Genomic DNA, 27806 nt, shown 5'->3' with positions numbered 1-27806 from the left:
TTTTTGTATAAAGTCAAGCTTTTTGGCAAAAATAAAGAAGAAAAAGGAATTCAAGTTAATCTGTACATTTTTTTATTTATTTTTTAATATTCAGTACACGGTACATGTGTAAATGTGCTGGGAACAAAGGCAAAATCTCATTGAAACACAGAAAGACACCTCTGACTTTCAGGTTATTAAACACTGGACAAACATACCCGACTTCACTTTACAGTAATAAACCGTAACAGCCCTATAAAATTAAAGCTCCAAGAAAAATAAAAAATAAAAAAACACAGTCATGTTGAATTATTACAATAAATTCAGTACCTAGAATTAGATCATGAAATAAATATGAATAGTCTTACAAATATGAAGGTCATTCCCCAGTTACAAAAAGCATTTTAGGTGTCACTTCACATTTTCTTGTAAGTTTCTAATAAACAATTAGGCTGTACGATAGTAAAATATTTTGGTGTGTTATGAATGTTATATGCAGTAAGAGTACAGAAGACTGGATTTAAAGCTATATTCGTAGGAGTATCGTGGCTGTGCCCCCACCACCTAACTGCTGTCCCTGTCCCCAGTCTTGACAAAATCGGCCGTGGTGGAAATAAATAAAATACCCTCCGATACAGTTCTCTTCTGATCACATCTACTTTAGTTATCTTTTGACATATGGAGGTACTGTACTTACAAGGAAAGCCACTGACCAATTCAACAAAAACTTCAAAACACAGATTTGTTAGATTGTTTATGTGTGCATTTGTGAGTATATAATGGATCCATACACACAAAGAAGCTGGTTCCTGGATTACCCTTGTGGAAAAACATAGTGAGAACTATTCATTGAAGAGACCCCAAAATAGTTGAACGGTTCCCTCTTAAAACACCAGCTAGTGAGTGTTTAACACGACAGAAAGCACACTGCTCATGAATATGGTTCATACACAACTGAACGCTACGTGTTCAAAGTTGTCGAGCTCTCAGAATGCGACACACACACACAACTGTCACTGGTGATTACAAAAGCTGTTAACATAGAGTAATTAAGTTATGTTCAAAAGACTGGGTGTGTTAAAACCTCCATTTTAATTCTTCATTCAGTTGTTTACAATGGATTTCATTTCGATAATTGCATCCTCTTCAGTGGCTGGGTGCCTGGTATTAAGGTCATTTCAGACAAACAACTACATAGTCCTCCAACTGATTACATGTTACACCACTAGGTGGCACAAAGTAAAACATTGTATATCCACATTTCAAAAGATTCAAACTTCAACGCCAAAATAATTGTCTCGCATAAAAAAATGTGTCAATTTAATTTGTGCTAAGTTGTGCTAAACGATGATAAGATGCGTGGGAGAAAACTGCCGATGTTTTATAATGCAAGCCTTTCCCTCCTACTATTCAATACTAACTCTTCATGTTCCATTCCGTCTCTGTGTAGATACTTTAATCAAGTACGTTTCAGTTACAGTTTCATTGTTACCCTTCATATACGGTTCTATTGGATGTCTCGAGTAATGATATATACTCATTATGTAGACATGCTTATTGGCTGATGTAGATTAAGCTACTCATTCATTCTCCATCTCCAATCATGGAGCCACCATGTTTCCCCAAGAGGAACCTGAACTTTGAATACAAGTCAGACTTTGCTGGAATGGAGAAGTATAGTCCAGATTATTCTTAGGAAGGTCTAGTGGACAGACGGGCTGGTAACAGTCCACATGCGACTCACAGTGCGTAGGATAGCCTGGCTTTGGCAGCTATGGGCAGGTGCTACTGTAAATCTGGACGTACTGTTGTATGGATGGAAATACTTGCACACGCATGTATATACAAATATGGAAGGGGCTGTCTATAATTGTATGAAATACACACACATCCACATGTATGGTGATCTGATCCAGCTGTGCTTTAGCAGAACACTTATTTCTACCTTGCTGAAAATGAATGCTTGGATAGCCATGTCCTGGAGTGATTAAAGTCAGAAATTATGTCCTAGATTAGCTTTTTATTCCACAAACACTATTTGAAAATGTTCTACAAGCTGATTTAAATCATAAATGCAGCTTTATCTTTAAACACATGTATTCGCTTTAGTTTATAACCGTTATCCATGAATCTCCAGAAGGGTTATTTAGTTTGTAATATAGTACACTATTTGCATCAATTCTTTCTGTGCTTTCTGCATTTGTTCATCGTTTTGCCATTAACTCGTTTTTAGATCACACTGACCAGCAGGTGAGTTTTGTTATATTTGTTACAGGTTCTTAAACCTTGTACATGTTTGCAAAGACCTTTTTTTCTTTTCTTTGTGTTGTACAGCATCAAATCCATATAATGCTTTAATTAAACGTATGCATTATTTTTAATGTTAACAATTCAGAATTATCAATTGATCAAAATACTCAATTTAGGGTGACAGGAGCTTTGCGTCTGACCATGTATGGACTTGAGTCCAAATTATTCTGGATCCTAATCTATAAAGTCTTTTCTCTTTTGTTTTGGAAAGTCTAAGGTCATCCAATACAAAAATTGTAATTCAATATGCTTGCAGATTCCCCCTTTTATGAAACACAGTGCAAATAACTCATGAATAAGCCGGGCCTTGGCGTTTACTTAATCTTAAATAATTCCGCCACAGATCTCTGTTGACACTTAGAGGTCAAATCTGGAACTTAAATCATTAACAAAACTAAAACAAACTCGGGAGTAAAAAAAATGTCTGATGTGTCTATCAGAGTACACCTATTAAGATGTATGGCATTTCATAGCATAACTGTTTAATTAAAAACACATTACTGAATATCATGGCCTTGCTGCACAACAGATAGAACCCAATAAGCCTCTTTCCAAACAATATTGTAAACTACACTTAAAGCATATAGTTCTACTGGCAGTATAAAGCTTAAAGAAATCAACCGCGATTCTCTGAAGTTTGTGGTCAATCTGTTCTTCCCAATACTGGGATGCAGTTTTTCACTTAAACAATCCCACAAACCCAACTATGCACTACGCAAAATAATTATTTAACTTTTCTTTCAAATTAAACAATATGTCTTGATGAAAAGAAAAAGCCAAACAAACACACAAACAAACAGGAAAATTAAAAGAGACAAAAAAAAAAAAACAAAGGCAGCTTTTCATTGTGTTTACTTAAAAGTGGAATTACCTGAGTTTACAGTCTTTTAGTCAGTTTAAATGTCATAATGAAAAAGGTTTGTACTATAAATTTTAAATAAATCACAAATAAAAAACAAAAAACACTGTGCCAGACAGTCAGACTTCAATGCCAGCAGTAAACACCTATTTCTGAAATACCTTGACATTTTAAGAAACCGAGTAAACACTATTTAGCAGCTCATGAATAAACATTGATAAAACGGAATTGTAGGAAGCCCAGAATTAATCCAACAAAGAAACAGAAATAATAAAACAAAAGCAAAAACAACAAACGGGTCTTATAAAATGATCAGAAGCGGAGGATTTACAGGACACAAATACAGTCTTTAAAATCCCTTCTGATGGAGTATGGGGCTTCAGCTTGCTCACACCACTTGGCCAAACATTGAAATTGTGCTGGACCTGTAGCGATCCTGGGAAATAATCAGACTTCCCGAGCAGTGGTATATTACAGCTTTTACAGAAAAATGATACATTCTTCCTCTCTCTGACATCCCTCCGTCGCCTCTGCTAAATAAACAGTATTGATTTCAGCTAAGTTACATCCTCACTTAGTCGACACCAGAGGGTGCCATTTACGCAGGCCTTCTGCAGTTTTTAATACCAACCTGGGTTTCAAGTTTTAGAAAGGTGTAGTTGGAATGAAGTGAGACTCAACGTGGTCGCTGCCACCCCCCTTTTGGATCCATCTTGGCTCTGACAGCTGTCTGCCAGAGCACCTGCGTTTTTAGCGCTTTATCACCACTTGTTCGTAAGCTCCAGCTCCAACCCTGAAAAAATGGATAAGAATGAGTCACAAACACAGCCTTCTCTCTCTCACAGCTACTTACGGTTATCAAAATCTCATGGTCTGCAGCACACACACTGTACCCTTCACTCATTGTTCTACTACAATCTCTGGATATTAATCTGGAATTGTTTTTGAACATGTTCATGTTTGCAAGTCACACAACAGTGCGTCACACTTGTACAAGGTGCTCCAAGAGGTGACATTATACGTGTGAAACCACAGAGAATCTAATCATAATAGATCTAAATTTAAATAAACATATCTATTACTCTTCTGACTTATTGTTTACCTAGGTTGTCTCCAAGAGTCCTAAATTCCACTTAATGGAGATACCAGGACAATCTTGAAGGCTTGGCAAGCCTACTGGTAATAAAACAATATCTTATGGAGGTTTCAGGAACCTTGAAAATAATATTGTTGCCTGTGTTGTGCATGTAACCTTTTTAATGTGTGATTAGATATCAGTACCGTATTTTACGGTGCTTAAGTACACTCTCTTCCTTACTTAGTGTCTAGAGTTAAGATACATAAAAAGTCAATTTTTCTTAAGCACTTGTCAGATACAGACCTTGTGGGGAGGTGATGGCTTCCAAAAGCAGTACTACCACCAGGACCAACAAATAACCGCAAACCCTCTTCTGAAATGCAAAAATAAATAAATATATGAGAGGGAATGGCAAAGCGAGCGAGGTTGTCTCAGGAAAGAGCTGGTTGCTTAGCAATCTAAAAATAAGCAGATATTGACTGAGGAGTTCGTTTTCAATGTTGCGCTGAGGGGGATAATTTAACTGGAACAACAGAAGGTTACATCTTAGACAGCGCCTAATAATTTAGAGATTCAAAAAAGATTCACCACTTGGATAATGTAGACTGAAACAACTTAACCTGACAAAACATTATGAAGTGTTAACCTTTACTGTGGAACTGCCCTGAACAATCCAATGTATCATTCCCTGTCAACCCCTGTTTGATAGTAAGCCAGAAGGAAAAACAGGTTTACTAACAATTTCTGTCAGTTCAGTGTAGTTTCAACACAACCACACCCATGCGGCCTCCCAACGTGAACCGGATCCGTCTGTGCATTACCATACCCGTGAATTAAAAACTCGCTCTCAGACACTCGCGCCGTACCTTCTGCGCTGGAGTCCAGCAAGCTGTGCGTGAAATCCTGACTCTGCAGGATCTTTTCCACAATGTCATCGGCATCTACTCTCGTGGCATCGACCCGCTTCAGCTGAGACTCCATCGAGTCCTGCTTCATGGGGTGTCTGAGAGACGTTGAAAATGAGCTGATCATTAATAATTTACACCGCACAATAATTCACCCCCCTCCCCGTCTATTTCAGCACTACCCAAGACACGACACCTTGCTGTCTTTGTTATGCTTTTATTACCTTACATGAACTCCACTGTACTGCAGTCCTTAAAGTCTGTAACCTCCTTACTGTGTAACCATTACTATGGTACAAATCGATCATATGACAATATAAGCACTCATGATAGATAGAGAGGGTTGGCCCTGCTACTGACCTGCTGAGGCGTTCGGAGGAGCACGCGCTTTTGATGGGGGTGAGGTGCTCTGGCATGGGCCTGGCCCGGGCCTCCCTCTCGTCGCTGGGCTCGGGGATGCTCGCGATCCCGGTTGACGCGCTGCCGACCGAGGTGTTCCTCCGGTGCGAGAGCTCGGACAGACTGGAGGAGCGCGAGTGCCCTGTGCTATATCCTGCAACACAGCAACGACAATAGACAGGCACGGCCGTCAGCCCACAGCATAGATCGACACTTCAAACGGCAAGTGAAGGCATCCTCAACCTCTCAGTCCACTACTCTGAGCTGCAAACATCAGATTATAAATACAGAATATTATCATTATTGCAATAACTTATTTTATCCCTCAGTACACCTTCCCTGTTTTTGTGTATCTTTCAAAAAGGCTACATTTTATTATTATGCTTAAATAATAAAGCTACTTAAGCCTGATGCAAGTCTAATGTTATCGGAGAGCCTGGGGCTTTAATCAAGACCCTCAGTCTGTGATTAATGACCCAACTGCTTGGAAATTAACGCCCACATGCCACAAACATCTTTGGCTGGTCGAAATATAACTTTAAGGCAAATAAATAATGCTTATTCTTTAAGACAGCAACAATGCCATACTCAAATCACCCACCTGTAACTCATTCCCTACTTAACAGCAACAGTTTCAGTTGTATTCATAATTTATCTCCATGAAAGGCATAGGGTTTGACTTGAGAGAGCATGAATCTCTTTAAACTCTTAAACCCCTCTTATTTATGACCTTGTTATTTCAGTTGATGGCTTTACTTTCTTTCTCGCCTGTTCCACTTTCTTGTTTTGAGGAAAAATATTTAACGTTTGATGCATATTAAGCACCTTGAACTTCAATAACCAAGTATATCTATGAAGCACATCGCATGTGTAACAAATAATAAATAAGAGCCCTTTATGGAACATAGAATAAGATAATCGAATGGCAAACTAGTAACTGTATGGACAAAAGCGGACACTGACAAATGTCTAAATGAAATCCCTTCAAAAGTATTGTCCTGTATACATTTCGATGTGTATAATGCTAGAAATGGAGTTGTATTTGAGCAAAATTGCAACAGTATTATGTCTGAGATGGCTGTGCACATAGTCAAACAGCAGTACATGTGAAATGGAAATAGCAACAACACACAATGTAAAGATAAGTTCACAAGAAGCAGAACCACAGCACTTGCACTCAAATTTTAGACAAGCAGACAAGTTTAAAAGCAGAAGTACGTTCATAGCCACACGCTGCGTTCAGGAAAGAGAGACAAAGGGATAGGAAGGAATAATCAGATAAAATCATGTATTAGTTCATAATGTACATATACTAAATAAAGTCCACATAATATGTCCATAACGCAGGCACTAATGCTCACCCTAACAGCTATTTGCAGTAGTTCACATTTTTTATTGTAATATTAATTTAATTGAGCAATCTGAATTGTGAGGACTGAGAATTTGAAGGGAGACACCACTAATGGGGGCATGATCCCTTTCTTTGGAGTTTGACTTTACTGGAAAACAAACACAAACTGCGAAACTGCTTATGAGCTGTGAAGGTCCATACCTGATACTTTAGACTGCTGACTAGCATAGCTCGAGGTTCTGGAGTGCCCGCACACCCCCAGTTCATCAGGAACAGAGGCACATTTTCCTTGGGTCTCTGTCAGGTTTGTAAAATAAAAAAAAGCTCATTATTAGCTATTATTCTGTGTCCATGATGAAAAAGAGTCCCCACCCTTATAAACTAGCTTTTCTCATGTCGAGTGATTAAGCTGGAGATTGTCCTGGGATTAAAGCAAAGCAGAGCAGAAGTCAATTATAATTTTAGAGACACACTTTCGCAAGCCGTCCAAAGAAGCACAAGGCAAAACACAGGCAAGAAGGAAATACAGTACTCAAAAAATAAAAATGGATTGTATGCTCAGGTTATCACACAGGCTGCAACAACATCAATAGCACAGTGGTTTATTTGAAAAAGTAGTTATTTGAGGTTATTTTGAGCTACCAATTGGTCACATAAGTGGACAGGTATTCAAGTCACTCTCAATGTGCCTATGAAAAACACTGTACAACTCTGCTTGAGCAAAACTGGTTTGTGACATAATAAAAAGGATACGTTCCAACAGGTATTTGTGCCAGAAAGCTTCTACTGCTCCAGAAAAAACACCCTCCATAATTCACTAGTTTAAAAGGGACGTGTTCTTTTATAATAACATAGAATGAATAAAATAACAAGGGCTGTACCTGAAATTCCAAGGAATGGTTTCTGTGTGTCTCCTCCCTTTCTATCTTCATGCAAGTATTCTGCATCTCCTTGTATCCCTATGTACATTGCAGTGGAGGGAGGCCTGGAGGGAAACAGTATTTTAGTAGAGGTAACATGAAGGAAATAAAAGACAAATTAAATATATATAAATATTTAACTATACATCACTGAAGAGAAGTATACCATGTTCAGCCACCACCTTGAATAAAAAGTTTCCCCAATATTGTAAAGAAATGCTGTGGATTTTAAATATACATCCATATGATGGAGTTTATTGTTCATTGTGTCAGTGACCAGCTAACCAGTACTTTCAAATTACCAATGAGGTTACAAAGAAAATTCTTCTGTATACCTCCAGTATTAACACACAGAGAAAACTGGCATATTCAGTAATCTGCTTTATGATAATCCTCGTTACAGGATCTATCATATTTAGCAGCCGATTTCAAACGAACTGAGAATTAAACAACAGTTAGTGCCAGAGAACTCATTTCCTGTCACATGCATGTCAGATCAGCAGACGGAAAAGCACATTTTATCAAATGCCATATCAGCAAATCTTAAACCAAAAACCTTGTGTCTTACTGGCAACACTGTAGCTGTAAATTAACATTAAAATAAACTAGAGTAGTATTTTTGTAATCACTTTTGCTTATTCTTTCAGAAGCTGCACCTTGACATGCATTCTATAGACATCTATTGAAACACAAGGTAAAAATAAATATGTGAGGTTTGTCTTTTAACTCAGCACTGTTGATTATGTGGTGTTTCTACTAGGTATACTATTCTAATAAAGCAGAACGTGACAGGAAAAAACACATTCATGACCGCATTAAAAACACAGTTTAAAATTTACAGAAAATAGAAATAAGCATGGTTAGAAGAAAAACAATTTAACTCTCAATTTAATCCTGCAAATAACACCTTACATTTTTTCCCCATCATGGATTGAAGCTGGGAGTGGTACATTTCAAAACATGTTCTCATACAGTCCCTAGGCAATCTATCTGGGAAAAAAACAAAACTGGTTGGTCTTGTTTATAACTCATAAGTCTATTTAACCTGGACTAGCATGTTTTAATTGGTTTTACGTTTGCAAATTCACTTTTCCCAAACATCTTACATAAATCATGTATCCAAAGTAAAATAAATAAATAAATAAAAATGCATTCTCTAGCACTAAGCGCTTTGTGCTCTAACAAGTTAACACATAAATGGTTGAATGGAAATCATGAAAATTACAGTGCGAAAGGTCTGTGACTTTATTCCTTGGTTTTAAATGCTGTGTTTATCAAGACTAGTTATAGTAAAACATATTTATTTAACCAGTAAGATATACATCTTATTTTCAAAGGGGTCCTGACTATTAAGACATCGCAACAAACCCCAACAGTATACAAACTGCCTGAACCTAGTGAAAAAGCTTTCAAAGGCAACATTTCTTTGGACAGTATATGCCTTGAAGCCCATCTCTAGAAGCAAAACTGTTTCTCATAAGCTTTCTTACTCAGGAATTTTAAACTGAGACATGCAGGGTGATGAGTATTTATTTTAAACTTAAATCTACAATGTAACGCGGTGTGTTTGCCGAATGTAGAGTCACAAGCACAGTCATCCTACGTACACAGGGCTTATAACGACTCTTCTCTTTGAAATACGGTAAATCCCTCTCTGATGCTAAAGTAAATACAGGACATTTTGTGTACTTAAGGTCATCTTGTGCAACTTTATGATGCATCAAAGGTAGAGCGGTAGAAGTGCTAACTGATGAATAGGAACCACACAAAGCCCCCACTTCCTCTTCTCCGCAGATAGCAGGTTGTTTTCATCAGTCCGCACACACGCACACACATGCACTGCCAAGCCTCCAAGGATTCGCAATGAAAGAGACAGCTCTGAAGTCTCCAGCTCTGAGCACCAAAGGAAGCAGTCTGTCCGGCCTGATCAAAAGTCGAGGTACAATAATGACTTCTCCAAGGGATCGCTTAATGATTCGGTGAAAAACAGCACCGAGAGGTTGGGTATCCACACTACCCAGAATCATTAAACATTTTACAACGTTGATGTTCTGTTCCGCACTCTTTCTTTTTTTGTTTTTGATCATTTTGCTTTTCAAAGGCCACACCCACTGTTTTTCTCTTCTCCACTCTGAATTATGATGAGGTCTCAGATATCAGTTCAGTTTTTAAACTTTAGTACTGGGATGTTTTGATATTTTGGGTAATAATACAATAGATTATGGGTAAACAAACACACTACAAATGGGACCACAGACTTTTATAATTCCAGCTTTCCATTTTTCTACTACCTGCTTACCACAAATTAATTGACTTCACACCTAAAGAATAATTTAAAAAAAATCAGATATCATTTACAGAAATGTTTCATTTAAAAACATTCAGTCAACACTAACATCTCTTAAACTACCTTGTTATTTTAATTGTTGCAAAAAAACACTGACAATGTTCTGGTTTTTGGGAGTCTGAGTAATATTATAACCAAGGACATCTCTGATGAGAGCGCGTTTTCATACAGTCGACTGAAAAGGCTTCCTTACTGCGACCTGCTTTGTAATGTCCCTAAATGAAAGGGTTAATTACATCTGACTCCTGCGGCAGTGGTCCAATTACCCACACTTTCCTCTACCTGCGTGTTTGCCAGGCCGCACCTGCCGTGACAAATGTTTTCCTTCAATCAGTGATATTAGATCTGATCCGAGAGCGAAGCCTCTTGGACTCGCGCAAATTAAATTCCTGAAGTATATTCAGAGCAAGCTGTCAAGAAGGATTGCAAAGTGAGCCACAAATCAGTGCTATTTTATGGCTTTGTTTTTCTCTCGCAATCTTCTGCTTTTCATTTTCTGAAGGCATTTGTATCTTATCGAGCAAAGCAGAGTGGACCAGGGAGCGGCAGAAAGCCTTGCGGAAAGACTGCCAAGAATCTGTGCTTTAGGAATGCACAGCTCCAGATATGAAATAATAGAAATGAGCAGTAATTTCTAGTAAATATACTTCACTTTCTAATCCATATATCTTGCGTACTTACTGATGTATAAATTACTTTCAGCTGTCTTTAGATATTACCATGCCTTTAATCTTGATAGCAAATATTTATGGAATTATGTTTCGTGTCCCAGAATAAGATGGCCAATTCATTTATATTAAATAAATTCATTATTATTTAAAAGCATCAAAGTATCAGAAATTACATGGAATAATCTTAGTGAATAGAAAGCCCACACCTGCCTAGAACAACTCCACGTTGATATGTAATTAACTTCACCTTTTTGAGGTATGCAGCCCATATTGATAAACAGCATGGCGAATAATACTCAATGTGCAAATCCTGTTTCATATGGAGGCTACTACATGGCTGCTGTTAAAACATGATACTATTTAGAAATACAACTCCCACACAGGCCATAAATCACATACTACTCATGAAACTACAGGGTGAAAAAAAGTCCATTTTATCTCCTGCCCCCACAAAACAGCACGTTTTTATATTCAATGCACAGTCCTATTTTTCCTGTTGCTTAGGTGGGTAGTCTCTTATGATTTTCTCACACTATCCTGTCTGATTGTAAGATAAATTATGTTTTATTTTGAACAGGTTTGCTTTTGAACGGGAAAGCGAGAGTTCTCTTGTGAGTACGGCTCAGTTCAAACACATTTACATATTAGAGAGAAAACTTTCCCACTATACCCGTTTCAAGAAGGAAAAGCACTGAAGGAATGTTGTGAAAATAAATATAATAAAATGAGTCTGTTCTCAAGGTTAGCCTCATTTCTTATTATACCTTCCTCAAAGAAGGGTTAGTATATCAACCCTTGTTTCTGAGAATAGATACAGAGATGAGGGAACCAGAACAGACCACAGTAATCTGCATGTCCGTTTAAGGTAACATCAAAATACAGAACTTCTTACGTTTTAAAGCATGGGTCTCCTGACATCAGCTGTGTGCTGATTACCACCTAAAACAGTGAAGAAGAAAAACAGGACAGAGAATGAGCATCATGTACAATATACCCATTTGAGATGGGTCTCATTTTACAGGTATTGGCCACTGATGCACATTTTAACAAATACTAGCATCGGCCATCAAATCTATGTGCAGCGACTCCAGATGAGGAAGGAATACATCTGTAGGTGATTTACTTCCCTTTAAAGATTCAGGAAGGATCATTTTCAATTTAAGTGGTGGGTCAGTAAAGGCTTTGCGGAGAAAATAAAATAAAATAAATCTTTCAGTCAATATTATCTTAGTCCGTCTATGAAGAAACTTTTATTAACCATGCTACATTTACAGGCTAGTGGCCACATGTTTATAAAAAGCACGGTGTTGAAATAAAGATGCGCTTGGTCCAATCCAGGAATCTTCAGTATGCTTTGTGGATTTCGCTCCGTCTCTCACCTTCAGTATGGAGTTATCCTGACGTGTGTTCTTGGTGTCATAACCCTCCAGTAAGCATCTCCGTGTGGTATTCCCAGAGCCCGCAAACTCAGCTAGATTTAGGTCAGCAAAGCCAAGCTGCAAAATAAAATACACAAACCTCAGTATTTTCTTGTTTTTGTTCAGTTTTTCTGTTTAATCACCAGATATATTTACAAGCCATAAGCCACAGGTATTTCTCACTAATTCAACATGGCTGACTGCCAAAAGCATCAATATTTACCATTTATACAAATATAGAGTATGCATATAAAGGTTAATCTTCCTCAGAATGTTTTTTTTCCTGTTTACATTTAATTTGTTGGCTCACAGAGACGTATCACATACTACCCATTATCTCGGTGGCACAGATTTAGCACAGGACAAATCTCTCATGCTTTCTCTGTGCGGGGAACCTCCCTTCACCAACCCAAAACTCTGCTGCTCATCTAATATGTTGTCCGTCTCGCTTCTGTCATTGAATCCCAATACTCCCTACCGATCTCTCTTTACAGCCAATTTAAAATTTGTGCACAGGCCTACAGTACTGCTCGATACCCCATATTAACTTTCCAATAATGTGTCCGTGCCCCTCATTTCTCTGCCCTTGTCCTAAAGTAGTAGATCCAGCTACCCATGCACACATTAACTCTGAAGCTCTTACCTTTGCAAAAGTCTTTCCACCTTTTAGTTCCTAAAAGAGAGACAATGATTGGACATATTAGGAAAAACAATAGGAAAATCCTAAATGCTTCAAAAGCCTCTCTTTCTCGATGACACTTCAGCTAAATCATTGTTTGGGTGCGTTCTTAGCATTATGTCATTATGGCCTTAGATACAATCACTTTCACATGGTGCTTCAAAAAAGAAGGACAATGTTTTGAAATGGAGGAGGAATTGTGAATCAGGCAAAACTCAACTGGCATATGATATAACTGTACTCTACCCCGGATGTGAAGTCAAGTTATCTTTGTCCTACTTCATTAGCACTATCAAACTTCAGAAATGGCACAAAAGCAACATAATTCAGAACAGTAGTTCACAGAAAGGGTGAGGAACAAATTGTAAAAAAGGCAAAGATACGGAGCATACCTTGCGGACTGATACCCGGCACACACAGGGGTCTAACACTCCTGTACTGGCACTGGCACTCATTTTACACAGAAATGAGAACTTCATCCTCCAACGAACACAATTAGCTTGCACTGCCTCCCTAAGAAGACAAGAGAAAACACGGGATTAGTTTTTGCCGATTTTATTTTTGGATCTACAACTCCACACTGGAAACACTCCACTTGATGTTTAACTTTCCAATATTTGAAACAATTATGAATAGCAAGTGTCTACAGGTACATTAAGATCCTTGGGTAGGTGGGATCTACTGTCTACAGTGGGTTTTGTTTCATAATAACAGAAATAACGCCATCTTCGTTAATGGAAACCAGGAGAACAGTGATTCAACAAGACTGCTGTAGTTAATCAGTACAGAAATGTTTTCATTCTGTGGGGAGAATTTTTCTTCTCTGCAACACAGCGCTGTAAATTTCGACTTGAATATTGGAGCTGGCACGGCGAGAGGAAAATGTCACAAAAGGAAGTTCAGCCATTCGGAAATTATAAGTACTGCCCGTTAATGATGTTTATCTTACTCTACTTCTGATAATGTTAGGAAGAGAACACTTAGTATTTAATTGTATGCCTAATACTATCAAAAATGATTAGGAAGAGTACCGGAACAAAGCACAATAACCAAATTGGGTTAAAATAAACCATATACATCTTCTAGGATAACAGTTTCCAACACAAAGAAAATTCTTTGTTGGTAGATTTGTAAATAAAAAGTCACACTATACAAAATGACCCCATGAATGCAGAACATCCATGAGACTTTACAGTAAAGACCTCATTAGCTCTATGGCAAATTAAACTTAAAATCCCATTAATGTCTTAGACCAATCCTGATTTTACCAGTCTTGATACTGAAAGTGTAAATTAGTCTGTAACGGTTCTTCTACACAGCAACAAATATTTATCATGGAAAAGATTACAAGATTACTGTGGGCCAAAAGGCCACGCCTTCCTCTACTGTTGAGGGTTTTTATTCAAAATCTGCCAACAAAAAAGTAACTATAGAAACAAAACAAAACCAAACACACATGGTGAAATTATTTTGGCAAAGAGTGCAGAAATCATGACAAATATATTTGCAGCAAAATCAACTTTACCCATTAGTAATATTGCATCATTTTCTAAGTAGAATTGAAAGAAACAGTTTACTTTTAAATAAACGAAGATCATCTACTTAATTAAGGAGGTCCAAATTACTCTCCTGCAAAGTGTAAAATACAAATATTGTAATCAATATATTTGTTAGCATAAACAAACAACGTATGCCATCTCTACTAAGTGATACACACTAGAGTTATAATTCAAATTAATGATGAAGAATATCATTTTTTTTATTTACAAAGCTGAGCTGACCAAATCCCTTTACACTACATTAGATTATTTCCTGAAGACAAAGATGTCCAAGGGTAATGAAAACTGGATACAGTTGGTTGTCTGTGTTCAGAATGGCAGTCTGACCAGTTCAGAGAAGCTTGATTCAAAAGTGTTAGATTTTAACCTGTGAAAGCTGGATTTAAAACACTTAAAAGATCGGAAGTCATTTTAAGTCAAGTAGGCTAATCCCAAAATGATGCCAATAGGGTTATGTGCCTGATGCCACAAATGTGTTAAAGTGTACCTATTCAAACCAAATGTATTTCCATAATCTATACACAACAAATACTATTCTATAGCTATAAATAAAAGCACATTTATTTTCACTGCACAGTTGGATAGAAGGCAGAAAAAAAATTGATTTTGCTGCAGACCTTATGTAATAAGGTCACAATAATCGGCTACAAACTTGTACTATTTAATTTAAATAAAAATACATCCATAAAAGAGATTAATTATTTCTTTGCACAAAAAAGTGCATCTGTGAAACATCATACTCAGTGTGAAGTCACAGAGGTATTTCGGAGTGCCGGTGTTTAATATAGAGGTTTTCCGTTGGTGAAACGCTGCCTTTGGGGAGGGGCTGTTCATGTGAAGTTGACGTGAACTTTGAAGTAGAGTTAATGGTCAAAACATCTTTATCTTCAACCCTTTTAATCAGATGTTTCTCTTTAATATGACAAGATTGTCAAATCCTTGTGGAATGCATCCTCCATTCATTTCTCAAAAGCAAATCTTAGATCTTCCAGACAGTGCACGCTTTTGCAGGGCAGCACAAACTACTTCACTAGTGGACATCCAGCTGATCAAAGCATTAAATCAACAGCTGATTCAGGCTCTTTTCCTTTAACATTTTTGTCTTAATATCAACCCTGTTACTTGTACTGTTTACATGTTTTGTTAATCCGTTATTAAATTGTTTTAGGCTTTTTTATTTTACAGACTCTTCAGGGCCAGATGTTTTATACATCCTGTACATTTGATCCAGAACACAATTAAACTTTTAAGCAATGTAGCCAAAACAGAGTATGACATCAAAGAATGGCAAGTACACAAAACATTGACGACTCCCCACGTCAGCTCCTAAAGGATCAAGATCAAACACCCAAGCCTACATAAACATGCGAGAGAAAACTAATCATTTTTTTAATTGGCAGCCTAAATTGCCAAAATGAACAAGCTATCCATTGTGCAGAGAACTGAAAGCATTACAGAGGAAGTAATTTTTTCACACTATTAAAAGCTACTATGAGACAATTAATGGAGAGAAGGCACTGTATCTGTGCTATGACAAGGGAAACCTAGTTACGGTTCTTGATTAAATTGTATTCTAGGCACCCCTGAGAACAATAAGCCATGTAAAAATATGTCAAACTGAACAGATGTGCATGGAACAAAAACAGTTAAGATAATGAGTTGTCCTATGTGATTCCCTGGCTCTGAAATATTTAAGGGCAAATGCATACTTATTTACGGTTGCGTTTGTAAACCATGTTTGTATTTTTTCAGTCCCACACAGCTGAGACATGTCACTTTGCTGGGTGGTTCATTAATGTTTCAAAGAGCTCACTGATTATTCATTTCTTTGGGACATTTCATTCCCTCCTCCGTATGTCTCTGCCTTCCCTTCCCTTCAATCGCTCCCTTCAGTGGGAAAGAAACAATCGTCGCTACATAAAAACAATCACAACAAAAAAACAGGGATGTATTCTAGACAGAAATCGTATCTAAATACTAAGACATACACTCACCTAAAGGATTATTAGGAACATCATCCTAATACTGTGTTTGACCCCCTTTCGCCTTCAGAACTGCCTTAATTCTACGTGGCATTGATTCAACAAGGTGCTGAAAGCATTCTTTAGAAATGTTGGGCCATATTGATAGGATAGCATCTTGCAGTTGATGGAGATTTGTGGGATGCACATCCAGGGCACGAAGCTCCCGTTCCACCACATCCCAAAGATGCTCTATTGGGTTGAGATCTGGTGACTGTGGGGGCCAGTTTAGTACAGTGAACTCATTGTCATGTTCAAGAAACCAATTTGAAATGATTCGACCTTTGTGACATGGTGCATTATCCTGCTGGAAGTAGCCATCAGAGGATGGGTACATGGTGGTCATAAAGGGATGGACATGGTCAGAAACAATGCTCAGGTAGGCCGTGGCATTTAAACGATGCCCAATTGGCACTAAGGGGCCTAAAGTGTGCCAAGAAAACATCCCCCACACCATTACACCACCACCACCAGCCTGCACAGTGGTAACAAGGCATGATGGATCCATGTTCTCATTCTGTTTACGCCAAATTCTGACTCTACCATCTGAATGTCTCAACAGAAATCGAGACTCATCAGACCAGGCAACATTTTTCCAGTCTTCAACTGTCCAATTTTGGTGAGCTTGTGCAAATTGTAGCCTCTTTTTCCTATTTGTAGTGGAGATGAGTGGTACCCAGTGGGGTCTTCTGCTGTTGTAGCCCATCCGCCTCAAGGTTGTACGTGTTGTGGCTTCACAAATGCTTTGCTGCATACCTCGGTTGTAACGAGTGGTTATTTCAGTCAAAGTTGCTCTCCTATCAGCTTGAATCAGTCGGCCCATTCTCCTCTGACCTCTAGCATCAACAAGGCATTTTCGCCCACAGGACTGCCGCATACTGGATGTTTTTCCCTTTTCACACCATTCTTTGTAAACCCTAGAAATGGTTGTGCGTGAAAATCCCAGTAACTGAGCAGATTGTGAAATACTCAGACCGGCCCCCCCGGCACCAACAACCATGCCACGCTCAAAATTGCTTAAATCACCTTTCTTTCCCATTCAGACATTCAGTTTGGAGTTCAGGAGATTGTCTTGACCAGGACCACACCCCTAAATGCATTGAAGCAACTGCCATGTGATTGGTTGGTTAGATAATTGCATTAATGAGAAATTGAACAGGTGTTCCTAATAATCCTTTAGGTGAGTGTATATCACCCACTGCATATTCCAGCTATTCCAATTCTCTTGTGAACATCAAGCAGCTCAAGTGACAGAGCGAACGCTTCAAAGCACTCCGACCCGGAGAAAACTTCTCGACTGAAAAGTTAGGGAGGAGGATAATGGCATTGCATTTCCATTCTCTTCCTTGAATCAGGTTAGCCCTGAGTGGAACAGGAAGAAGAATTAAAGGAATATTTGATTTATAATGAAATCCATTTACAATGCACTCTATTTATGAAAGGTGCCTCCGGGCCTTGATAGTGCTTTGCAGATCTCCAACCTGGCTTCCACTGTTCTCATGCTGTGTGAACATGACAATTTATCTTTAAAATGTTTTTTTTTTTTTTTTTGTTAGATATAAGTAAGATTGTAACATGATTCCCCCCCTTCTGTATCATCTAACAAAAACAAGGAGATTCAACTAAAAATCAGCATGAGAAATTATTTTCTGAAGTCTACCGAATACATTAGTTAGTGGGGGCATTTCAAGCTTTGTAGGTATATAAATGAACATGTTATTCAAAGTTAATATAATGATCTGATGTTGGTATACTGTTATCAAAAGAGGAAAATAGCTGTTGGCATCAATTATGCATTTAAGCCAAGAGCCAATTAAAATAATATATAGAGTTCGGTGGATTTTGAATAATGCTTCAGAGTTTGATGAAAGAATGAAAATATGTTTATATACACACATGATACATCAGGGGTGAATCCAGCCTTTTAGCTTGACTGGTTGACTGAATTCTTCAGTTACAGAAAGGGTCCCCTGTGATCAACTTTCACAGCATATGAAATAAAGCATGTAATGATGTTTCGGGGACGTGTTGCATTCAGATTCTTACAAATAAATAAACACTAAACTTTTGGTTTGTCACGTTATTTGTAAAATATTTTTGTAGCATAATGTGAACTTCTGACACCACAAGCCTACAGATTGAAGTATACTAATATAATACAGCATGAGAGAAATCCCTGGATGTTTCAATATTCCTTCAGTAATAACCTTACTGCTGATTTAGTTTGATCTCAAATGAAACAACTCCAACAGTGATCCATAATGGTTATTTTAAGACTTATTTATTTTCATTTTTTTAATTGGCAGCCTAAATTGCCAAAATGAACAAGCTATCCATTGTGCAGAGAACTGAAAGCATTACAGAGGAAGTAATTTTTTCACACTATTAAAAGCTACTATGAGACAATTAATGGAGAGAAGGCACTGTATCTGTGCTATGACAAGGGAAACCTAGTTACGGTTCTTGATTAAATTGTATTCTAGGCACCCCTGAGAACAATAAGCCATGTAAAAATATGTCAAACTGAACAGATGTGCATGGAACAAAAACAGTTAAGATAATGAGTTGTCCTATGTGATTCCCTGGCTCTGAAATATTTAAGGGCAAATGCATACTTATTTACGGTTGCGTTTGTAAACCGTGTTTGTATTTTTTCAGTCCCACACAGCTGAGACATGTCACTTTGCTGGGTGGTTCATTAATGTTTCAAAGAGCTCACTGATTATTCATTTCTTTGGGACATTTCATTCCCTCCTCCGTATGTCTCTGCCTTCCCTTCCCTTCAATCGCTCCCTTCAGTGGGAAAGAAACAATCGTCGCTACATAAAAACAATCACAACAAAAAAACAGGGATGTATTCTAGACAGAAATCGTATCTAAATACTAAGACATACACTCACCTAAAGGATTATTAGGAACATCATCCTAATACTGTGTTTGACCCCCTTTCGCCTTCAGAACTGCCATAATTCTATGTGGCATTGATTCAACAAGGTGCTGAAAGCATTCTTTAGAAATGTTGGCCCATATTGATAGGATAGCATCTTGCAGTTGATGGAGATTTGTGGGATGCACATCCAGGGCACGAAGCTCCCGTTCCACCACATCCCAAAGATGCTCTATTGGGTTGAGATCTGGTGACTGTGGGGGCCAGTTTAGTACAGTGAACTCATTGTCATGTTCAAGAAACCAATTTGAAATGATTCGACCTTTGTGACATGGTGCATTATCCTGCTGGAAGTAGCCATCAGAGGATGGGTACATGGTGGTCATAAAGGGATGGACATGGTCAGAAACAATGCTCAGGTAGGCCGTGGCATTTAAACGATGCCCAATTGGCACCACGGGGCCTAAAGTGTGCCAAGAAAACATCCCCCACACCATTACACCACCACCACCAGCCTGCACAGTGGTAACAAGGCATGATGGATCCATGTTCTCATTCTGTTTACGCCAAATTCTGACTCTACCATCTGAATGTCTCAACAGAAATCGAGACTCATCAGACCAGGCAACATTTTTCCAGTCTTCAACTGTCCAATTTTGGTGAGCTTGTGCAAATTGTAGCCTCTTTTTCCTATTTGTAGTGGAGATGAGTGGTACCCGGTGGGGTCTTCTGCTGTTGTAGCCCATCCGCCTCAAGGTTGTACGTGTTGTGGCTTCACAAATGCTTTGCTGCATACCTCGGTTGTAACGAGTGCTTATTTCAGTCAAAGTTGCTCTTCTATCAGCTTGAATCAGTCGGCCCATTCTCCTCTGACCTCTAGCATCAACAAGGCATTTTCGCCCACAGGACTGCCGCATACTGGATGTTTTTCCCTTTTCACACCATTCTTTGTAAACCCTAGAAATGGTTGTGCGTGAAAATCCCAGTAACTGAGCAGATTGTGAAATACTCAGACCGGCCCGTCTGGCACCAACAACCATGCCACGCTCAAAATTGCTTAAATCACCTTTCTTTCCCATTCAGACATTCAGTTTGGAGTTCAGGAGATTGTCTTGACCAGGACCACACCCCTAAATGCATTGAAGCAACTGCCATGTGATTGGTTGATTAGATAATTGCATTAATGAGAAATTGAACAGGTGTTCCTAATAATCCTTTAGGTGAGTGTATATTCTCTCTTCATTTCTATGGTAATTTAATTCAGAAAACTAGTAGCTGGAAATCAGATCTTTATGTTATTTGTTTTAAATGCGACTGAAATGCACAATGGGATTATCTTGATCAATCTCCAGAAATCAAAAGCTTTAATATTGGCATAATATTCCCCAATTCCGTCTGTTTATTTATATATTTTACAAGGACTGTAGATCTAGCCCAAGGTACCACATGGCAGATTAAATTAAAATCACATCCCATTCACATACCGTGGAACTGTAAGAGGGAATCCTGTTTCGTACGCCACTATATTTAGACGTTCATAATGGCACACTCCCTGTGTCTCCTGAGTGCAGCTGCCTGAAAATAGTTTCTCTCATTGACGTATAGGATTCCTCTCCACAGCACCGAGGTCATCACTACCCCACAACCAATCACTTTTTATTCCCTAAGTAAACTGATAGGAATCTGCAGGTGCATATCTGTGCTGCAGCCTTCCTTGACACCTACTCATTCAGTGCAGGTTTAATATAATACTCAGTGCTGCTGTCCATCAAATTTCAGAGGGCCACTCAAAGAAATCAATCTCAGAACGCACCGAGAGTCTGGTTACAGGTCTACACCTGCGCAAGGCAGAGAGGCTGCTCTTTAACAATCACATCTGTAATTCAGTAGCACTAACTGCTTTAAAAGGAAGGATCAAGATTGGAAAGAGTCAATGACCCATAACGTTCATGGCTCGTCAGTGCCAGGCTGAGATTTGAAAAGAGATACCCCGGCTAACGTTGATGTAGCAAGGGAGGATGCCAGTGACTCACTCGCTCAGCCCACAGAGTGAGAACTGGGTAGACTATAATGAGTCGGACGGGAACCCACAGAGAGTGATTCACCAGCCACTGTACTATATTGATACAGATCCACTGGTGACCATATTGCCGCATTGTCGATGAGTTACCCCATGTATCCAAGTAACGAAACAGCCAGACGTTCACAGTATCCCTCGACTTCTTGGTTTCACACGAGGGGATCACTATAGCAACATCTCCTACTTACGATTTAACAGAATTAAAAGAGGAGCAGTCACTATCCCTCTGGCTAAGAGCTGTGTGCAGCATGCTTGTCTCCCTGTTGACAACATATTCGGTTTTAATTCATAAGAAATAAAATAAGCAGTAAAAGGTCGATTGGAAGACAATTAGGTCACAGCGTGTCTTTCTCTCAATCTGAATGCAATGTCTGTTTCAATCCCAATGTAACATTAAGCATACATTTTACTCATAATTGAACTCAATCTGAAACTATAAAAAGTGCAACTCGGGTAACTGTAAAAGCTGCTTAACTAGAACATCTAAAATGAAAGGCGACTGTTCCTAGTGCAAGTCTCCAAGTGAAGGATTGGTACACTGGCATCCACTTAAACCTCCACAGGTCCACACACCACGGACACTTTTCACAAAAACAAGACACTTACTGATCTTTTAAAACCCCTTGGTCAGCTTTGTATATTTTGGTCAACAAACCATCTACACAAGCCAGTTAAAGGTCAGCAGCAAAGGCCAAACACTGAGCAGGCTAGACTGGTTTCAGAAGATCAATGTCCTTTAGTACGGCATGTATCTAAAGTATTGACTCCAGTATCAGAGGTTTCTCACAGGCTGGCTTTGGCTTGACCTGTAACGTTCTTAAGTATTTCAGCTGTCATTGGATACTCCATTATGATGTGGTTGCTTTATCAATTGACTTAAACATAAAAATAAATGTATATGGAGCACCTACATAGAGTGCAAGGCATGCAATGGAAATCAGATTTTTGAAAGACAATGTCCAGCTATACCAAAATGCATTCTTAATTTTTTCGTGCCAAGACACAAATTCGATCTGTCCATTTTATTAATATCCGCTGTGGCTTTACCATTGCTTTTATATGTCCAGTGAAGTGTGGCTTAATTGCTTTTTTGCGGTCATCAAACCAAAGCGACTGCTAAATGATCCGAGTTTAATGAGAGTTCACTTCCAAGATTGAGATTCGCACTACATGGATGGAATATTCAAAGCTGTATCTGTTTTCTATCTGGAACCAACATTAAGATACAGTACCAGGGATAGGTAGATTTTTTTTTTATTTCTCAGAGCATATAAAATAGCAGGACAAAATAAAATAATTCAATCACTAAATCAAAGTGAACCAGAAATATATGCATGTCATTTGCATACACAACATTCTCTCTCAGATTATGATGTGAAACTACCTATTTCCATCCTTGACTGCACATCATTGTACATCAGTAGTTTACTTTCCCCATTTTAGGCCCCAGCACCAACCTCAGTCTCAACCTCAACCTTATAAATGCTCTGTAAAGAACCAGAATGCAACCATTCCTACCTTTATCTCAGATGTAAATCTTCAGTCCATATAGGGACAGAAATTAATTAGCCTAGGAACTTGCCTGCATACTTTCAGATCCTTTATTCCAAATTGTGTTATAAACCACAATGATGCAGTAGGCCTGTGTGCACTATAATGGTTGAATGCTGTAGTAATTTTAAAGGTATAAGCGATGTGGTCTGCTTTTAAACAGTTTAATTGGGATTTACTACAGCGACCCACTATACCTACACGCTATATGTATAAACCGTCATCAATGCTGCTGTTCCCCCCTTCCTTCTTTTGATCCTGCTTGCTGGAAAGAAGAAACTAGATCAGGGTAAACCCTTCTCAGCTGCTTACATGACAACAAGAAAAACATCCAGCAAGCGCAAAAAACATTACTGTTGCAAAATGAGTCACACTACGTCCTCTGTTGCATCAGTTTGGATCTTCAGTTGGGGAAGGTGGAGGTTTCCCTGACTCATGCAGAACGTGAAGTGAACGTGTGGTTTTACTCCCATAAATATACCGTATTGTATGCAGTGGTGTTGCTGTTTGAAGTAATAATAAAACAAAACATGCATGTGAATTAGCAACAGAATTACCCTGTGAATGATTCAATGCCTAGTCTGCCGGTTGGTTTTTCATTTCATGGGAAGCAAGACATAAAAAGCTACACAAACTTCAGTCAGATGGGCAGGCTCTACAATTAAATGACCTCTCTCTCTGCTCTGTAATGCATGCATTAGCGATGTTTTCCATCTTGATAATTGTGTTCATTGCGCACCTTTGTGTGTCTCTTGAACCGGAAATTCAATAGCACACCCACAGTGACTAAAGATTTATTTAGTGTTGACTTCCACTATCAGTCCTGCAATGTGGGTCTAATCTTTAATCCGTCTCTCGATACTGACCTGGTTTTGCCACACAAGAAGCTTTCTTATACCACATGCTTCAGGCTGATGGCATTGATCTCAATCACTACAGGCATGTCAAGATTCCCCACATAAATCATGCTGCATTATCAACCGTACAGATCAACCACCCACGAAAGGCACTTCTTTATCTCACATAAGTAGCTTAATAATTAATCCCCTGACTGTCAGCTATTAGATCCACTATTGTATTCAACTGTTGTGTACAACATTCAACCGTGCCCGGCAGGATAATTATTTAAAACTACATGCCAATTTAACTGTTGTAAACTTTAAAAGAAAAGTGCACCACCTCCTGCACATTAAATCATGAACTAGAAACTTCATAGACTATACAATATATTTTCAACTTTAATGTAGAAATGTTGTATTTTTCCTGCTTTTCTAAAATGACAAACTTGTCAACAAGGGCAAAGGTTTATTTTTGTATTTGGATTAATAAATCCATAAACAGTTAGTTGAAGGATATCGCTTGACACTTAGTCCTTGCAAAATAGTGGCAGGGCTGATAAGGTGGCTCAAGGCCTTTACTTTTGGTACCTTGGTAAAACTGAAAGTATAGCCTAGATGATAAAGCATTCTTATATAAATTCCTATAATCACTGATTATTTCCATCCTCTTATAGGTGATACAGAGAATACTATTCACTACTGAGCGTTATTATTTTTCTACTATGAATGCTACAATTATTTAATATGTTGAGAAAGCACATTGAAATAAAATGTTTAAAATGCATTTGCTGCAGTCAGTTACAAGATCTACAGGTGGAGAGTTTGGAAGCATCAAATGGTGGAAAGAGAGATTTGAGTCAGTTTTCTTATGTCTTCACTGTGAATTCTGGGTCACTAAAACGTTGCATACTTGAACATATAACCATCTGCTTGTTAAAAGATACATAAAGTTATTCTCATAAACATTATTGCATTAAACTGCTGAGGGTATGTTTGAAAGCTGACAACTTAATTCAGGGCACATTATGAATATTGACCTCACATAGCTAACAGTTTCACAATTGAATTTGAATCGAAATATCAATGTAATGTTTTGTCCAAAGCAGCATTTGCTAAGGAAATTGTTTCTGACAGTAAAAGAAAATGCCATAAGAAACACATAGTGCCTCATATTCTACATTGTTACATTCTAAAGAGAGACATGTAATTAAAAGTGTTAAGATCATTTCAAAAGGAAATATTTAGCAATATCAGATTTGCACTCTCAGTGGTTGCCTCATCACAACTAAGCTACATATGTAAAGCCTACGATTAATAATATATATATATATATATATATACACATCTTTTTTTTCAACCTGTAACCTGTAATTACATTCCTCACTATGAAATATCAAACCACAAATATATTCTCTCTAGCCTATATCCTGCTATTCCAGTTTATTGTAATGCTGCACATCATTTGTACTAGTGTCTGTTTGCATTAGTGGTCTTTACTCTGTAGGCTACTCATTTCTGCACTACATAACTTTACCGTTTCTTGCCAGATTACAAGTCTATGGCTTTTTAATGAGATGTGCACTCCAAACCAGCAACAGCTGATAATGACTACATTAATAAAACAATAATAAAGACTGAACACCAAGTAGCTTAAGATGATGCATGGCAACACACACACCCTTACCATTTTGCATTTTAGGCGTAAAATAATGGGCTGCAACTCCTACGAGAACATTTCCACATCAATGGCCGATTATCTGTTACTGAATACACGTTTATATGCTTATTCTTGCAAAGCACCCGGCTATTGATAGTCAATTATATTACTGCAAATCTGAACACAACATCCAGCCCTTTCTAGTTTCATATTAATCTTGCATTTCCTCTTTATTAACACCTAGACCTGGTCACAGTAATAGATAGGATGACTAGGCGTCTGCTTTTGTTCCCTGATTATCAAAAGAAAATAATGCAATGACAGTACTGACAGTATTACAGTGTAAAATAAGCAAAAAGAAACAACGCAATACTGAGCAACCGACACAAGTTAGTTAGTTTGTTTGATGGTTTGGGTTATGGTCACAGTAAACTCTGTGGATGTGCATTTAATCCAGTGTTTATTACAGATGCAGGTAAACAAAAGCCCGGGCTGTTAAATATCACGCAGGAGCTTCTGTTTCTGACAGATCTGTTGCACATCGACTTCAATGTCAAATCGTGAAGCAAGTATTTTATATCTCCTGCACATTACCGTGGCAGCTGCCTTTTATCACAGTTACAAAAGTGGGGGAAACAATCTTCCATTTTTGTTGAAGCCACATTACAGAGTAGTTTATCCTGCAGACGTTTACATGCGATCAGGTGGACTATATTGCTTTGGTTTATGAACTTTTATCACTTATAGGATATGCTAAAAAAAAGAGCCTTGGTTAGCAGTAGATTAGTATAATAAGGCAGTACAGGAGCATCTCTGAATGAAATAATAATAAACGAGGTTTTTACCGAGACGATTCCTCCGAGAAACCGCCGTCCAGCAGCCGGACTTTGCAGAAGAGGACCCCGTTGACAAAGGGGACGGAGGACAGCTCCTCCAGCTCGAAATCCACCTGAAATTTGAATTTCTTCTTCTTCATCATGATGAAAGCCATATATTGGGTCTTGGAGCTTGAACAGTCTCCTTTAAATGTCAGAGTCCTCTGCGCACGCAACGTTTCACAGCCCCATGATCGCAGCGCAGACCGCGGAAGAAGTGCTTTCTGTTTCGGGGTCTTGTCTCTCAGAAGTGGGCGAGTGGGCGATGCAGGGACGCAGCCGCTGCTCCGGGGCGCATACTTGCTCTCCGGTTTAACAACAGCACCTCAGCCTGAATTGCGTTACGATTACAGATCTGGGGGAAACAAACCAAGGCAAACACACAAAAAAAAAAACCTTCCCTCGCTGCAGACGTAGGTGGTTTTCGTGCAGCACGCAGGAACGCAGGTCTGCGCTCATCTGCGCTGCTGCACCAATGGGAGCGGGCGGTTGCGCAGACCAGTGTTTCAATAGAAGCGCATTCGCAGCGCGTCATGAATCGTACAGGTCGCGTTCTTTTTGCGCAGATTTCCGCAGTACTGCGCAGATCTACAGGATTCCTCCCATCCCATTGGTGGAGCAGCGCAGATTGGCGCAAAACTGCGGGTACTGCGCCACACAAACGCAACCACAGCACTAGTGGAGGGAGAAAGAATCACAGGCTGCGTAAGAATATATTTAAAGAGGCAGAACAGCCTCTGGCAATGGCTTACATTAGAAGACCATGCAATTATTAGGGCACAAGTAAACTAAACATATATCGACACTTTCCCATGACCCAGTATGCATAGCCCAGGATTAAAACACACAATTAACATAGTGTAACAAAAATATATATATTAGTCTGGATTCAAGCATAAGTGAAACTGAACAATGGCCTTTGTCTTCTAATGATGATATATTCCAACGTGTTTTTAATCTATACTAGAGTTTATAGAAAATGTATGCATTACAAACAACACTAAATATGTTGCTGTGTTAATCAGATGTTCTATTGTATATTTTAAAACATCATGGTCATAACATATTTGTGTCAAAAACGATTTCACCCGATTTGAAAACGATTTGAAGTGGATTTCGTTTTCTGTGAATTGACAACTGCAACAGTTTTGCATATGTTGTGAATGTCTTTCTCTTATAGCATATGCTGTCCCCTCCCCCTTCTGGTGCACAGCTGCTGCTCTTGAGTAACCACAGGCACTTCAGAGACCATCTTCTCAGGCTAAAATCTTCTCATGCACAAAGTTAAAATCAAACTAATGAAACTAAGGAAAATATACCATTCGTGACCTCCACGAAATTGAGATGCATGTATTTAAACTATGGAATGTAGAATCCTATCTGCTATGTTCACCTGTTGACTGATTTGTTTTTTCTGATTA

General features: G+C 38.5%; 1 protein-coding gene across 2 annotated transcripts; it reads right to left on the bottom strand.

The window, feature by feature from the left end:
- Window positions 1-49: 49 nt before the first annotated feature.
- LOC136714791 (EEIG family member 2) lies at window positions 50-26823 on the bottom strand. Of its 2 annotated transcripts, XM_066692407.1 has the most exons (11): window positions 26356-26820; window positions 13309-13429; window positions 12881-12910; window positions 12199-12315; window positions 11712-11758; window positions 7763-7866; window positions 7083-7178; window positions 5492-5684; window positions 5093-5229; window positions 4530-4599; window positions 50-3941 (listed from the first exon to the last, which is right to left on the bottom strand). In XM_066692407.1, the coding sequence occupies exons 1-11, from the start codon at window positions 26499-26501 to the stop codon at window positions 3899-3901; spliced, it is 1104 nt and encodes a 367-aa protein (XP_066548504.1). In that variant the 5' UTR covers window positions 26502-26820; the 3' UTR covers window positions 50-3898. The 2 variants fall into 2 exon arrangements, with proteins under 2 accessions (XP_066548504.1, XP_066548505.1); XM_066692408.1 differs by lacking the exon at window positions 7083-7178 and having other exon boundaries at window positions 26356-26823.
- Between the last annotated feature and the right edge of the window lie 983 nt (window positions 26824-27806).

This window comes from Amia ocellicauda, chromosome 19 (genome assembly GCF_036373705.1).
Source record: "Amia ocellicauda isolate fAmiCal2 chromosome 19, fAmiCal2.hap1, whole genome shotgun sequence".
NCBI classification, from domain to species: domain Eukaryota; kingdom Metazoa; phylum Chordata; class Actinopteri; order Amiiformes; family Amiidae; genus Amia; species Amia ocellicauda.
This window is presented reverse-complemented; position numbering and strand designations above follow the sequence as displayed.

Coding starts and splice junctions, on each gene's coding strand:
- LOC136714791 (XM_066692407.1), bottom strand. CDS start 26,501: ATGGCTTTCATCATGATGAAGAAGAAGAAATTCAAATTTCAGGTGGAT. Junction 11,759..12,198: donor AGGATAACTCCATACTGAAG/GTGAGAGACGGA, acceptor TCACTGTTTTAG/GTGGTAATCAGCACACAGCT. Junction 3,942..4,529: donor AGCCATCACCTCCCCACAAG/GTCTGTATCTGA, acceptor CCATTTTTTCAG/GGTTGGAGCTGGAGCTTACG.